Below are 17,286 nucleotides of genomic sequence, written 5' to 3' on the forward strand. Positions count from 1 at the left end.
AAGGTTGCCTGGAGACACAGGTCTAGGAACGGCTTACTCTTCCCCAGGTCTCACATTTGGCATTATGCACGGAATCCCAAACTGATTTATGAACAGCTAACCCCCTCGTCACTATGCAAAACTGATCAGTATCAGTGCGCAACTCTATCCTACCCTATTAAATTAAAATCATAGAGATAAAATACTCAAGCACACATGTATAGACAATTATGCACAGAAAATAAACATACATACATTTATTTAGACACTTAGGGCTGAATCTGAATTTGGAGAATGGTAATTACATCTTGATTTTTCACATCATTTTATAAGAATTCCTAATTTGATGTCTTATCTGTCTGCTATTTTCTCTACGCTCTTCTATCTTTCCTAATCTCGCTCAGTCATTCCACCATTTCTGTCCCCCTCTATTCCATGGTTTCCTCCATCATTCTCCGACCCAGAGCAATGATAATGTGACCAATGTCCCCTTGCGTCATAATGTGAATGTGCATGTATGTATTGGGGAAGGGTATCCAGTGACCAAGTTAACTAATGAGGCATGTGATCTCTTTAAAGGCATGCCCAAAAACCAGCGCAACGAGGGGATCGCTTCGGACCAACGTTGACACACTTACATGCAAACGCTGTTTTGTGTGTGCGTGGTGACATAGATCCATACAGAAATTCTCTAACATTAAACTCAAACAGATGAATATCAAAGTCCCATACTTCGTTGTGCCTAAGGATTTGTTTAAATCCAGCTTAAATTAGAAAATGTCAAAATTGGGGGAGCGGGGTGGGGGGTTGTTTGCCAATATGTAATACACTGGGTCACGTGGTACTGGCTTGACTTGACACATGGTACACTGAGGGGATACATTCAGATGGAAACACCCACTAACACACACACTCCGCTCCCCTGTTTGTGTCAGTGACAGCGGCTGCCACTGTCCCTCAGCTTTGTTGAAGAGCAGCGCTGCTCATGTTGGGGGAGTTGGTGTGACAGACTGCCACTCACACACACACACGCAAACACACAGACACACACACACACGGGCAACAATAATATACCCCCCCCCCAAGTGAATTCAATGCAGGAAAATAAATCTGCAGGCTTTTGGGTAATTTAAGCACGGCTGTCACTGTGGAGGATGTATGTTTGACCTCCCGGTCGTTCTTTATATTTCTCTCCATCAACACTCTTACTCACATATTTCCTCAAAATAATAGTTCTGTCTAAGCAAAGTAGATGTACCATTAGTGTGTGTAGAATAGTGTGTATTTGATAGAGATGAATTGATAAATGTTATCCAATTGAACAAATCCCACAAAGAATTACACATTAAAACCATTAATTATATTAAAATGGACAGAAATTACATTTCCTAAATGCAGAAAAAATTAGAAATCAGGTGCACCAAAACAAGTGTAGATAATTTGAAAAATATTAGAGCCTTCATAAAGATTAGAAACGTGGTCTGGTTTGGTCTTAACCATATAGGTCTGGGGTAATAAATCATGCCAAGATCCAAAGACCTGTCTGAGGAGCTCAGAAGAAAGATTATTGTTGGCAATGTGTCTGGGAGGGGTTACAAAGCCATTTCCACAAGTAACTGAGTCCACTGTATGATGGAGTATCTACAGTCTAGACCAGTGTTTCTCAACCCTGCTCCTGGAGGCACCCCGCCCTGCATGTTTTAGATCTCTCCTTGATCTATCACACCTGATTCACATGATCATCTTGTTATCACATCCTTGATAAGCTACAGCAGGTGTGTTGGGGCAAGGAGAGATCTAAAACACCCAGGGTGGTGTGCCTCCAAGAGCAGGGTTGAAAAAAAATGGTCTAGATGATATTTTGGGAAATTAATGAAACTGATCATGTCGTTATAGGTGTATAAATTATGTATATGGTCATGTAATGAGTTAAGTCATATAATAAAAAGCTGAATTGCAGGGTGGGCCAGAAGTACCACGGTTGTACAGGTCAAACACAGTATAGGTAAGCTTTTTCGGAATTGACATTTGCCAAAGGATTGGCTGTTGCTGACTCAATGTTGTTGCTAGCAAATCCCACTAACGTTGTTCATTCTTCAACTTAAAATCAAACGAGAAATATAGCAGAGGATGCTACCTATAAGCCAGTGTTACTCCTGACTAATATATGTCCCGGCTAATGGGTTCATTCCATTCCAACGCTTCACTTGCTCTCTGCTTGCCGATTTAGGTCAAACGTAGTTTCAGGGAACAGAATGAAACAACAAGAAAACAAACGTCAGTATGTGTGTGTTGAAGGGAGAGATGAGTGTGTGTGAAGCAACTGATTGCAAGCAAGCAACAGGGGGTTGACCAACAGAGATGGAAAATCAGATTAGGGGGAAACTGACTGAGAAGCGGGGGACACAGAAAGGGAATGACTGACAAAGGGAACAGAAAGAATGGGGTGAAGGGACATTTCATGAACACGTGGCCACTTGACCGTGTTACAATCAATCAACCAATCTACGGGCCATTTTACGGGCACACTCTTCCTGTAAAACTGCCAATGGGAGCTCACAGAAGGCGTGACCCTGAAAAGCAGACGACTCAATCCATTTTTTATGACATCATCAATCACCCAGCCAATGGGGAAAATGACGGAACCTTAACACCTCACACTAATTGGGTATTTGGATTACACGCATCTGCGATGAGCAAACTTGCTTGAACCGAATGATTTGTAACCAAAGTAAGTGATTTGTAAGTTGCCAGGTTTCTGTGTTTGTTCACAGCTTGACGTTCAGTCCACAACCAAAATGTAGGACGTGGTCCAGTGTTGTGTAATCATGTGGGTTGTCATGACAAGACTCATGTTTCCAAACAATTGGTGACACCTGTCAGAGCCCAGCAACTAAAAACAAGGGCACTCTCTGTCACTTCTCACCATGTTTCATCCCACCAATCTCCTTCTTTCCTCCATGAGTTTGTCAACACATGCCAACGTTGAACCTTATTGGATAAAACCATTAATAATTGATGAAGATTGGGTGACGGCTATAAGAGAAGAACGATAGCCAGGGTGCATGAGGGTTAAAGGTCAAAGGTCCATCTAGATGACAGAATAATTTATGACTGTCTGTGTTTCAGTTACACATTGACTACAGTTGTGGCAGGATGTTGTCCATTTTAACATTTGTACTGAGGTACCTTACATACCGAGGTGCCTTTGCTGTCACCTGTAGTCCAGTTTAAGTCTGGGACTGTTTGTCGGTATTTCAAATATTATACATTTGACAACTGACAGTAGAAAAGCCTTTTTCTGTGATGGGAAAATACACACGATATGGATATCAGCCCATACAACACCAATATTTCCTTATAGATTTATCAGATTAACTAATCCCAAACGTTCAGGCTGACACAGTTAGTGTTTCTAGACTGTGCCAACTGGAAACCGATGGTTCTTCACGGTTTTGTGACTGTTAATTTTTGAAATTAGGCACTTGCACTGACAAAAAGGCTTTGGAAAGTTACTAGTCTCGAAATAGGCCACTTGACAAAGAATGACATGAAGGAGTGAATGACACATACAGCTCACACACTGAACAAAATTATAAACACAACACTTTTGTTTTTGCCCCCATTTATCATGAGCTGAACTCAAAGATCTAAGACTTTCTCTATGTACACAAAAGGCCTATTTCTCTCAAATATTGTTCACAAATCTGTCTAAATCTGTGTTAGTGAGCACTTCTCCTTTGCCGAGTTAATCCATCCACCTCACAGGTGTGGCATATCAAGATGCTGATCAGACAGCATGATTAGGGCACAGGTGTGCCTTAGGCTGGCCACAATAAAAGGCCACTCTAAAATGAGCAGTTTCACTGTATTGGGGGGGTCCGGGGGGGGTCCGAAAACCAGTCAGTATCTGGTATGACCAACATTTGCCTCATGCAGTGCAACACATCTCCTTCGCATAGAGTTGATCAGGTTGTTGATTGTGGCCTGTGGAATGTTGGTCCACTCCTCTTCAATGGCTGGGCGAAGTTGCTGGGAGGCGATCATGCTCTGCTTCAGTATGTCACAGTACATGTTGGCATTCATGGATCCCTCAATGAACTGTAGCTCCCCAGTGCCGGCACCACTCATGCAGCCCCAGACCATGACACTCCCACCACTATGCTTGATTGTAGGCAAGACACACTTGTCTTTGTACTCCTCACCTGGTTGCAGCCACACACGCTTGACACCATCTGAACCAAATAAGTTTATCTTGGTCCAGAAATCCATGTCAGCTTGTCTTCAGCAAACTGTTTGCGGGCTTTCTTGTGCATCATCTTTAGAAGAGGCTTCCTACTGGGACGATAGCCATGCAGACCAATCTGATGCAGTGTGCGTGTATGGTCTGAGCACTGACAGGCTGACCCCCCACCCCTTCAACCTCTGCAACTTCTTTGGTTGACCATGGCAAGGCCTGTTCTGAGTGGAACCTGTCCTGTTAAACCGCTGCATTGTCTTGGCCACAGTGCTGCAACTCATTTCCAAGGTCTTGGCAATCTTCTTATAGCCTAGGCCATCTTTATGTAGAGCAACAATTCTTTTATACAGAATCTCAGAGAGTTCTTTACCATGAGGTGCCATGTTGAACTTCCAGTGACCAGTATGAGGGAGTGTGAGAGCGATAACACCAAATTTAACACACCTGCTCCCCATTCACACCTGGGACCTTGTAACTTGTAAGTACAGAAACCTTTGTTTGCAATTACAGAGATCATACGTTTCCTGTAGTTCTTCATCAGGTTTGCACACACTGCAGCCTGGTCAAGGCTGTCGCTGGGCAAAACGGACTTTCAGCTTCCTCCAAAGATTTTCTATTGGGTTCAGGTCTGGAGACTGGCTAGGCCACTCCAGGACCATGAGATGCTTCTTATGGAGCCACTCCTTAGTTGCCCTGGCTGTGTGTTTCGGATCGTTGTCATGCTGGAAGCACCAGCCACGACCCATCTTCAATGCTCTTACTGAGGGAAGGAGGTTGTTGGCCAAGATCTCGCGATACATGGCCCCATCCATCCTCCCCTCAATACGGTGCAGTCGTCCTGTCCCCTTTGCAGAAAAGCATCCCCAAAGAATTCCACCTCCATGCTTCACGGTTGGGATGGTGTTCTTGGAGTTGTACTCATCCTTATTCTTCCTCCAAACACGGCGAGTGGAGTTTAGACCAAAAAGCTCTATTTTTGTCTCATCAGACCACATGACCTTCTTCCATTCCTCCTCTGGATCATCCAGATGGTCATTGGCAAACTTCAGACGGGCCTGGACATGCACTGGCTTGAGCAGGGGGACCTTGCATGCGCTGCAGGATTTGAATCCATGACAGCGTAGTGTGTTACTAATGGTTTTCTTTGAGACTGTGGTCCCAGCTCTCTTCAGGACATTGACCAGGTCCTGCCGTGTAGTTCTGGGCTGATCCCTCACCTTCCTCATGATCATTGATGCCCCACGAGGTGAGATCTTGCATGGAGCCCCAGACCGAGGGAGATTGACCGTCATCTTGAACTTCTTCCATTTTCTAATAATTGCGCCAAGAGTGCCAAGCTGCTTGCCTATTGTCCTGTCCTGTAGCCCATCCCAGCCTTGTGCAGGTCTACAATTTTATCCCTGATGTCGTTACACAGCTCTCTGGTCTTGGCCATTGTGGAGAGGTTGGAGTCTGTTTGATTGAGTGTGTGGACAGGTGTCTTTTATACAGGTAACGAGTTCAAACAGGTGCAGTTAATACAGGTAATGAGTGGAGAGCAGGAGGGCTTCTTAAAGAAAAATGAACAGGTCTGTGAGAGCCAGAATTCTTACTGGTTGGTAGGTGATCAAATACTTATGTCATGCAATAAAATGTAAATGTATTACTTAAAAATCATACACAATCTGATTTTCTGTATTTTTGTTTTAGATTCCGTCTCTCACAGTTGAAGTGTACCTATGATAAAAATTACAGACCTCTACATGCTTTGTAAGTAGGAAAACCTGCAAAATCGGCAGTGTATCAAATACTTGTCTTTCCAGCCTCTCCTTATCTCTCAGCCATGTTTGCTCTTCCAGAGATCTCTAAGGTTTTCCAGTGTAACCCCAGCTGGGAGATGCATAGAAGAGTAGACTGACACCACTGCTGAATTATAGATATCTGTTATATCACATCGCACGAATGTGAGCGCCTGTGCCCTCACTCCTGCCACTCATTTAGAGCACTGAAACACCTTGACCTCTCCCCACACACTTTGCTACCATGAAAATGCTGCTGCCGTCCCTCCCTTCCGCCGACCCACCCTCCCTTCAAAGGCTTCCCTCTTTCGTCCTACTTTCATCTCTCAGAGGTTACCGCAGGAAAAGCAGTGTCATTAAATCACTTCAAACGAAGAGGGAGAGGCCTGCACTAAGTCAAAAAACACCAGAAAGGAAGGAGAAAAAGGAGGAATGAAAAAGCAAGAGAGAGACAGATAGTGAAAGGGAGAGAGAGACAAAAACCACAACTACAAAACAGAGGGAAACGAGGTAAAGACAGAGGAATGGAAGAGAGTGTGATTGTCTCAGATAGGATAATCGGCTGCTTCATCAAGGTCCTACATAACTCACAAAATTGTACGGTTAAAGATCATTACTGATCCCTCCCACCACGGTCACCCACTGTTTCAAAGACTCTCCACCAGCAGGCGGTTGGCAAGTGGGCATGTCAATCATAATAAAAAAATCCAATCACCGGAACAGTTTCTTTCCTTCAGTAATCGTCCATTTGTCCCATACAAACTAATAAGACCAAACTCAGCATGTGGAGCCACAACCAAACTGTCAACTGAACAGCTGCATCATGCTGCATCCAAAACCATTGGTCATCCCTCTTTATCAATATAGTTACATATAATATATAGATGGAAATGTAATCTGCATACCTGTATACACTGATGAGCCAAAACATTATAGCCAAATACTGTTGGTCCTCTGCATGCCACTAAAACAGCGCCATCCCGCCGAGGCATGGACGCCACTAGACCCCCAGGGGCGAGTGGTCATTAGGGGCAGGTGGGGCACAGCCCCACCTGTTGTCAAAAGAAACTATGTTGTTTTTATTTTTATTATATAATTTATTACCCATGAATATAGCATCTTCCTAAATTGCATATCATTTGCATGTCATTAATTTCATGTTCATTGGTCCCTGCATTGCTGCTTCAGACTGCGTTCTGCCGATTCGAGTTTGCAGTAGTAGGCCATAGGCTAATCGTGAATGTGGGACTAGATCCTCTCTCACAATGCAATGCACATTGCACGTGTGAAAATTGTAATGTTAATGTTAGTGTGATCAATGTAGATCAAACACATTTTATGCCAAGTGGGGCTGACAGCTGGTAGCCCCACTACACCGTAGTTTCGTATTTCAGACCTGATTGGCTGTCTGTCTGTCTGGCACCAACATTAGTCGGCAAGAAGAGCGAGGAGGGTAGATGGTCTTAGCAAGCTTGTTAGCTTCACAAACGCCCGTAAATGAATAGTGGGAAATTAATAGTGGATTTCATACTCGAGGACCGGTTTGAAACCCTTAATTTGGAGGAAACTTGAAGTAAAGCGACTTGGTGCCCATCAGCCATGGGATATTGTCATTACTCAAACTGTTGGTAAAAGTAACCGCGGGTTAAACGTGGAGTGGTTTTTGAAGAAAAAGTGGCTAACGGTTAGCATACAAAAGAACGCACTCTTCTGTTTTCCATGTCTTCTATTTGGTGGAGACGATACTTGGTCGAGGACGGGTTACAAAGATTTGAAACATCTTTTTGAGAGGATTGCAAAACATGAGAGCATCGGAAGTCATCTGGACAATGCTGTGAAAGTGGGCTTACTTGGAAGGGTAAATGTCGCAGCCCAAGTTGACAGTGCATACAGGCGCTCCATTGAGCAGCATAACAAACAGGTGGAGGAAAACAAGTAAATTTTCAGTCGGATCATAACATGTATTAAACTGTGTGGAAAATGTGAAACCGCACTGCGGGGGCACGACGAGTCTGTGGACTCCCTGAATCCTGGAATATTCAGATGCATTTTCGAGACTGTGTGTAAGTGCGATTAGAGACTTCAGAGGCACTATGACGCTCAGCCCATCTTCAAAGGGACATCTAGCACTGTACAAAATGAACTGTTAGACTGTATGTATGAAGTGTACAGGGAGGAGATAGCCAGGTAAGTGGACGAGACATAATTTATTGCCAAACAGGCAGATGAGACAACTGATGTCTCCTGTAAATCACAAATGGTGGTTGTGTTGCGATACGTGCTAACTGAAAATACAGTGACAGAGAGTTTTTGGAAGAAAAGCTGATCACTCAGACTTATGATGGTGTGGCTGTAATGAGTGGAAACGTCCGAGGGGTACAGACGCTAATGAAAGAGACATACCCACATGCCCAGTTTGTTCACTGCTATGCTCACCAACTGAACCTGCAGCAACTTTGTTCAGCAAGGATGAGCATCCTGAAGGTGTTTTTTGCTGATTTAACTACTTTTGACACCTTTTTCTCTGACCCTCCAAAACGTGTTGCGGAACTTGCTGAGGCAACACAGAGATGCATTCCAAGGCCACCGGCTGTACGATGGAACTTTCAAAAGCAGTTTGGGAAAACTGCAATGCGCTACTCTTGTGTATGGAGGACATATGCACACAACCAGGATGGGATGAGGCCACCATAAGTGAGGCATACGGCCCGTCAAAAAAACTCAGGGACCTAGCCTTTCTGCAGCTGCTGGATTTCTTCCTTATGCCAGAAGTTGATGTTTTATACAAAACTTTGCAAAAACGGAGCATCGATGCATCTGGGATTAGCAGTTCGTTCACCTGTTTCAAGGAGAATGTCCAGAATATGCGGAAGCAAACTGATGAATGGGCTGCCACTGTTCACAATGGAACAGACGAGCCAGGCTGACGAGTAACCAACAGCGCCGGTGATGAAGGAGGCATGCAACACAGTCATCTCCCAGGTGGAGTTGAGGTTTTCCCAAAGTGACCACCTGATTGCTGCCAAACTGGTTGACAGCTCGCTCTTCCCACAATTTGTGCTGTCATTCCCTACATCTGAGCTTGACTGTGCAGTGAAACTATTGCCTCTAGGGAAAGAGGAAAAGTTGACGTCTGAGCTGACCACTCTGTACCGCCACACTGAGCTTCACACTGGTAAGACGACCCTGTCTCTCTTAAGATTCATCCATGAGAACAACCTAGAGGAGGCTTTTGCTGAGACCATCACACCTTCACTCGCAATACCATGGGACAGCCGTCACTCTACGAATTGGACATGTTGTCCATAGCTATCTAACAAATAGTTGCCTAATCTATTTCTGTAAAAGTTATATGTCTGTAAAACAATTCCTATAAAAGTTATTCGGTGCAACTCGTCTTGGCTGTGTTGTTCGGTGCATTGTTCTGAGAATTATGCATCGAGTAGATAACTAAATAACATTTTATATGACTCTTTTACCAGCCATCCAACCAACTGGAGAAATTTAAACTAACGCTTCCTCCATCACTAAACTGGTTATGCGTGTCCACCTTTGCGCGAATGATGTTTACAACAGCAGTTGTCACAAAGTGCTTTACAGAGACACCCGGCCTTAAACCCCAAGGAGAAAACAACAGTAGTGTTGGATTTCAGTGGCTAGGAAAAACTCCCTAAGAAGGCCAAATTTTAGGAAGAAACCTAGAGAGGACCCAGGCTCAGAGGGGTGACCAGTCCTCTTCTGGCTGTGCCGGGTGAGATATTAAGAGTCCAATTGGAATAATAAATACATTTCTCTGGGCTAAATCCAGAGTCTATTTGATTCTAGACTAGGTCAAAAGTATGACCAGATGGACAAGGACAGGGACAGCAACGGGCCCCCCAAACCAGGTACTCTGCAGGTGTGGACCAGGACCTCCTCCTAAAATGTAAAACTGGAGGAGACTGAGAAAAGTTAGAAGTGCATTCCTCATATCTCCCAGCACAATAATATAGCAGCGTAACACCTTGGAACTGAGACGGGGGGGTCCGGCGACAGGGCCCAAAAGGTAGGAAATCAATGATGATTGCAGAGGATACCACTGAAGCATTTCTGGGGTCATTTGAAAAGATGGCTACGTGGGAGATACGGCCAGCAGAGGAGTGGGCAGGGATCCTAGCTCCTTTTTTGGTAGGCGATGCAAAGTAAACCTACCATGATGTCCCAGCAGCCATTGCAGATGACTACAAGCAGCTGAACGCAGAGATCCTTGCCAGATCCAGTGACACTTCTGCAATGAGGGCCCTGAAGTTCCACTCCTTGCTGTTCAACCTGTCATCAGTTTTCTGATTCCAGATGTTTGACCTCCTTCACTTAGCGCAACGATGGCTGGATCCTGATGCAAACAAGGGTCATGGAGATGATTGTGAGGGATCACTATTTCAGAGCGATGCCGGCCCATTTGAGGAAGTGGGAAGGACGCAGTGCGCCCATCACCAATGATGAGATCTTTAGTGGAGCGGCAGTTGGCAGCAGAAGAACTGGCTAAGCAGCCACTTCCAACCACCTCAAGTACTGTTCCTCACTCTTCCATGGCAGTTGGAAAGTCTTCCATGGCAGTTGGAAACTGCCCAGACCGGGTAAGATCTTTCCAAAAGGTGTGGGTGTGGAAGAGCAGTCACAGACTGTGAAGGGAGTTAATCCTGGGACAAATACATTTGCAGACAATACTTGTCACAAATGCCAAAGAAAGGACATATTGACGCAAGTCCTCCAGCACGAGATCATTACACTCCCTGGGGTAAAAATAAAACAATGCCCCTAACATGTGCCTGCGGCTAAGCGGGTGGGTGTTTTGCATGTGTTAAACCCCAAGCTGGACCTTGATGTTATCGAGGAGTCTTCAAGTCCTTGGACATGTCCTATTGCACTGGTCCTATTGCACAGCTAAGGGTCTGTAACGACTTCGCAAGTTGAACGATGTGTCCAGGTTTGATGCGTACCCAATGCCACATGTGGATGAAACCATAGAGAAGCTAGGAAAAGCAAAATATCTGACAACCCTTGATTTAACAAAAGGGTATTGGCCGATCCCACTAACACAAGAAAGCAAAGAGAAAATGGCCTTTGTCACTCTGTGGGGCCTGTACCAGTACAAGGTAATGCCATTTGGGCTGCATGGTGCTCCGGCCTCATTTCAGTGCCTAATGGAAAAAGTCCTTTGGCCACATGCTGAAAATGCTGCGGCCTACATAGATGACAAAGTGATCCATGCAGAAACATGGGAGGAAAACAGAGACAGGGTAGCGGCTGTATTACAAAGCCTTAGGGAAGCTTCATTAACAGCTAACCCAGAGAAGTGCCATGTTGGCTTGACAGAAGCAAGGTACCTGGGCTTTGTTGTAGGAAGGGGGCAGGTGAAGCCTCAATCTAGCAAGGTTGAAGCCATCAACAACAGGCCATGCCCAATGAACAAAAAGCAGATGTGGGCTTTTCTTGGGTTGATGGGCTACTATAGGAAGTTTGTTCCTAACTTCTCCACAGTGGCAGGCTCTCTTACTGACTTAATCAAAAGATGACAACCCAGGTCAAATTGTCCATCGACGCTGAAGAAGCCTTTAAGGCACTCTCAAAAGCATTGTGCAGCAAACCTGTGTTGGCAGTGGCATACTTCTTAAAGCCATTCATAGTCCAGACAGATGCATCCAGTGTGGGCCTTGGGGCTGTGCTGTCTCAGGTAATTGATGGCGAGGAGCCTCCCCTAATGTACCTAAGCTGAAAACTGCTACCCAGAGAGACTAGGTATGCTGTAGTTGAAAAGAAATGCTTAGCGACGAAGTGGACTGTGGAAGGCCAAAAATATTACTTACTGGGTCACACATTTACCTTGGTCACTGATCAAGCTCCTCTGACATGGATGAAAGCCATTAAAGAAAAGAATGCTAAGGTAACCAGGTGGTTCCTTAAACTTCAGCCGTACAAATTAAAGGTGGAACATGGAAGTGGTGCAAGGAATGCAAATGCTGATGGGCTCTCAAGGGTGCATTGTGGATCGAAGAGTTCCGCTCAAAGCAATTGTTGGGTTAGGAAGGTCGCTCAAACCAGCAGGTTTAAGCTGAGTTGGGGGATATGTGACGTAGTAGTAGTTGCAAAGATACAGTACTGGTGGAGTGAGCTGTTAAGTATTGCAACTTATAAAATAATATTGGTTTGGAAATGTGTTAGTGTTGGTTTTATGTTACCATTATAGTGGGTGACCACTGCTGGAGGTGGTGCTGCTCCTTTTCTGGTTCAGTGGGAGAACACACTGTTTGTGGTGTCTGACCTTTGAACCGGGAGGGGATGTAGGCCATCATTAAAGAGGGAATGGTTTTACCAAGCACATGGTTGGTGGTGGTAAAAAGGGTTTGAAAGTCTGACAGGTGTTGTACTGTCTATTGTGACCCAACAAGCATTGCTGTTTCAGAGATGCTCTGACCCAGTCGTATGACCATAACAATTTGGTTAAAGTCACCCAGTTCTTTACTCCTGCCCATTGCCCCTGCATCCAACATGTTTACTACGAGAACTGATTGTTCGCTTACCATCTAATTTACCAACACCTTGACATGTGCCCTTGCTTCACCTGTGAGCGGTCATAATGTTGTCTCATCAATGTGCAACTCTGTTTCCCAAGAAGTTGGGACACTGCGCAAAATGCAAATAAAAACAGAATGCAATGATGTGCAAATAATTTATCCCATATATGTAATTGAAAATAGTACAAAGAGAACTGAGTCATTTTATTGTTTCTTGAAAGATACATGCCCACATTTGATGCCAGCAACATGTTTAAAAAAGTTGGGACAGGGGTATGTTTACCACTGTGTTGCATCACCTTTTCTTTTAACAATACTCTTTAAATGTTTGGGAAATGAGGAGACCAATTGCTGTAGTTTTGAAAGTGAAATGTATTCCCATTCTTGCGTGAATTAGGATTTCAGCTGCTCAATGATTCAGGGTCTCCTTTGTCGTATTCTTCGTTTCATAATATTTTCAATGTGTGACAGGTCTGGACTGCAGGCAGGCCAGCTTTTACTACGGAGTCATGCTGTTGTAATACGTGCAGAATGTGGTTAGGTATTGTCTTGCTGAAATAAGCAAGGCCTTCCCGGAAAAACACGTTGTCTGGATGGCAGAATATGTTGCTCCAAAACCTGTATATATTGTTCAGCATCCATGCCATGTGCAGTAATGCACCCCCATACCAAATTCTACCTAGACACTGGAGCCCAGTAGCAAACAATAAATTACTGCTACTGAACCTCAGCCTAAAAATCAATGCCACAGGTAACTTTCACAAGGCTTTTAATGATCTGAGACAAAAGGCATGACAGGCTTTCCACTTCCTCAAAAATAACATTGACATCACAATAAAGATCTATAACTAACTGTAAGTCACTCTGGGTAAGAGCAACTGAATAATGACTAACATGTAAAAGTGATCTAGCTTCAAATCCTCCAATCACTTATAGAACCCACAATCCTCTATGGTTGTGAGGTCTGGTGTCCACTTATTCAGAGTGCACAAAATGACACTAACGCTGAAACCAGAGATGTTAGGGAACATGTACCGTCGTATCATAGTCAGCGTGGTTTTTGGAGTGCTGCACTGGAAACGTGAGATAAGCAGCTACAAACGTCAGCACAATTCTCTTTTCTCAACAACTACAAACCACAGCAAATAAAGTAGGGCTGCCCTGTTCTGTGCTCATCTATGTTGGTAGGCTATATAATTTGAAACAACATAGTAATCATGCTCATTATAAGGCTAATCTATTTTAAACCAGCACATCCTGAGGGTGTTTATACTTATAGCCTATATATATATATATATATATATATATGGCAGCCATACACAACATTGAGGTTTGGGACACAACGCCAGGGTAAAGAGGCAGCCATACACAACATTGAGGTTTGGGACACAACACCAGGGTAAAGAGGCAGCCATACACAACATTGAGGTATGGGACACAACGCCAGGGTAAAGAGGCAGCCATACACAACATTGAGGTATGGGACACAACGCCAGGGTAAAGAGGCAGCCATACACAACATTGAGGTTTGGGACACAACGCCAGGGTAAAGAGGCAGCCATACACAACATTGAGGTTTGGGACACAACGCCAGGGTAAAGAGGCAGCCATACACAACATTGAGGTTTGGGACACAACACCAGGGTAAAGAGGCAGCCATACACAACATTGAGGTTTGGGACACAACGCCAGGGTAAAGAGGCAGCCATACACAACATTGAGGTTTGGGACACAACACCAGGGTAAAGAGGCAGCCATACACAACATTGAGGTATGGGACACAACGCCAGGGTAAAGAGGCAGCCATACACAACATTGAGGTTTGGGACACAACACCAGGGTAAAGAGGCAGCCATACACAACATTGAGGTATGGGACACAACGCCAGGGTAAAGAGGCAGCCATACACAACATTGAGGTTTGGGACACAACGCCAGGGTAAAGAGGCAGCCATACACAACATTGAGGTTTGGGACACAACGCCAGGGTAAAGAGGCAGCCATACACAACATTGAGGTTTGGGACACAACACCAGGGTAAAGAGGCAGCCATACACAACATTGAGGTTTGGGACACAACGCCAGGGTAAAGAGGCAGCCATACACAACATTGAGGTTTGGGACACAACACCAGGGTAAAGAGGCAGCCATACACAACATTGAGGTATGGGACACAACGCCAGGGTAAAGAGGCAGCCATACACAACATTGAGGTTTGGGACACAACACCAGGGTAAAGAGGCAGCCATACACAACATTGAGGTTTGGGACACAACGCCAGGGTAAAGAGGCAGCCATACACAACATTGAAGTTTGGGACACAACGCCAGGGTAAAGAGGCAGCCATACACAACATTGAGGGTTGGGACACAACACCAGGGTAAAGAGGCAGCCATACACAACATTGAGGTTTGGGACACAACACCAGGGTAAAGAGGCAGCCATACACAACATTGAAGTTTGGGACACAACGCCAGGGTAAAGAGGCAGCCATACACAACATTGAAGTTTGGGACACAACGCCAGGGTAAAGAGGCAGCCATACACAACATTGAGGTTTGGGACACAACGCAGGGGTAAAGAGGCAGCCATACACAACATTGAGGTTTGGGACACAACGCAGGGGTAAAGAGGCAGCCATACACAACATTGAGGTTTGGGACACAACGCCAGGGTAAAGAGGCAGCCATACACAACATTGAGGTTTGGGACACAACGCCAGGGTAAAGAGGCAGCCATACACAACATTGAGGTTTGGGACACAACGCCAGGGTAAAGAGGCAGCCATACACAACATTGAGGTTTGGGACACAACGCAGGGGTAAAGAGGCAGCCATACACAACATTGAGGTATGGGACACAACGCCAGGGTAAAGAGGCAGCCATACACAACATTGAGGTTTGGGACACAACGCCAGGGTAAAGAGGCAGCCATACACAACATTGAGGTTTGGGACACAACGCCAGGGTAAAGAGGCAGCCATACACAACATTGAGGTTTGGGACACAACGCCAGGGTAAAGAGGCAGCCATACACAACATTGAGGTTTGGGACACAACGCCAGGATAAAGAGGCAGCCATACAAAACATTGAGGTATGGGACACAACGCCAGGGTAAAGAGGCAGCCATACACAACATTGAGGTTTGGGACACAACGCCAGGATAAAGAGGCAGCCATACAAAACATTGAGGTATGGGACACAACGCCAGGGTAAAGAGGCAGCCATACACAACATTGAGGACCACCAGTTGAGCACACAACATTATGCACATAACCATTATTTATCTCTATATTAATTTTCCCTTGCCATTCCTAGGTTCAATATTTGCACTTATTTAAAGTGTAATTCTGTACATAGCTGATAATCTAACATGTCAGTTGCCTTCATCCATACGAAACATTTCTCTGGGTAATGTTTACTTTTACAATTACAAATGGATTTATTTTCAACCTTTTTGTTAATTAATTATTCAAATGTTGATCTTTTATTTACCACTTGCTCTGTCAATGTATACAGATGTTTCCCCAAGCTCCTTTAGTATGTGAGAGAAAAAAATTGACTGTATGGACCTGTTGGATACACAGTGAGTAAAAGTGTTGTACAAAGGACTATTTTGCATCTTCAAAGACTATCTGCTCGCCTCATACCTCACTCAACCCTCTGTGAATATCCATGGTGAATACTTGCATGTCAAATACAAAATGCTTCGGCCCCCTACTGGCCCATAGACAGAAACTATTGTCGACAATACACTTCTAATTCTACGTTGTCAAATGCGTCTCATACACGATTAGCATTCCCATGGCAAATTTCCTTTCCACACTCTTTAGACAAGTAATCACACACAATGGGCAGAACTTTTCAGACACACACAATGGCATTTTGGGGTAAATATTTTTTTTCTGTATGAACAAAGGACTACAGTTTAGCGAGCACACACACACACACACAATTACGTTGAGCTGCTTTGCCCAGTTAAGAGCAGAGTGCAATGACACTGACCAAAGAGGCTCTTCGTAGCCTGCGGCTCATGGGCTTGTCAAAGGGTGGGCTGTTCATAGCAAACTTCTCCAGGTAGCCCTCCGGTAGCCTGATGTCAGCCGGCAGAGACAGACGCTTGTTTATGTCCTGGAAAGAGAGTGACAGAGACAGAGAGGAAAGACAGAGAAACACAAAGAGACAACGAGAGAATGAGAGAGAGACAGAGACACAAAAAGAGAAAGAAAAGATGCACTTAAATGTATTTTTATAACTGCACGCTAATGTCCTAATTCAACGGAATAACTGAAACAAAGTCTAGGTTGTGATATATCACTGTTAATCTTAAATATGAACCACATATCCCAGCATCCTGCCTCGCTGCCATAGCCCCAGCTGTGGGCAGCTTGCCAATCATCTCTGGTTTCCATGGCAGCACAGCCTGGCCCAAAACCAACATCCCCACAGGATATGTTGCCAATATAAGATATATGCGTTGTGTGTATATTTATCTTAGTATATGTTTGTGTGTGTGTGTTTATCTTAGTGTGTGTGTATGTGTGTTTGTGTTTCTCAGAACATTCCAATGGCAAGAAAACAACATGGAGAAAGAACATATGAGCAACCCCCCTTGGGGCTTATTCATGTCTGTCTGTCTATCTATCGCTGACATATCTACACATACACACACACACGCACAAATGACATATTCTCATGCATGCAATCCGTGATGTAAATGACATGTTGACACCAC

General features: G+C 44.6%; 1 protein-coding gene across 11 annotated transcripts in view; it reads right to left on the reverse strand.

Annotated features, from left to right (window-relative positions):
* LOC105029953 (cyclin-dependent kinase 17-like) overlaps positions 1-17,286 on the reverse strand; it is a 64,664-nt gene that overhangs the window by 19,835 nt on the left and 27,543 nt on the right. For all 11 annotated transcript variants that reach the window (XR_829541.4, XM_010903549.5, XM_013136575.4 and 8 more), the window contains one exon: positions 16,557-16,682. Coding sequence is in view for 10 of the 11 variants with exons in the window: in XM_010903549.5 (XP_010901851.2) it covers positions 16,557-16,682 (126 nt within the window). In the remaining variant the exon portion in view is untranslated. The remainder of the gene's footprint in view (positions 1-16,556; positions 16,683-17,286) is intronic.

This window comes from Esox lucius, chromosome 12 (assembly GCF_011004845.1).
Source record: "Esox lucius isolate fEsoLuc1 chromosome 12, fEsoLuc1.pri, whole genome shotgun sequence".
Taxonomy (NCBI): domain Eukaryota; kingdom Metazoa; phylum Chordata; class Actinopteri; order Esociformes; family Esocidae; genus Esox; species Esox lucius.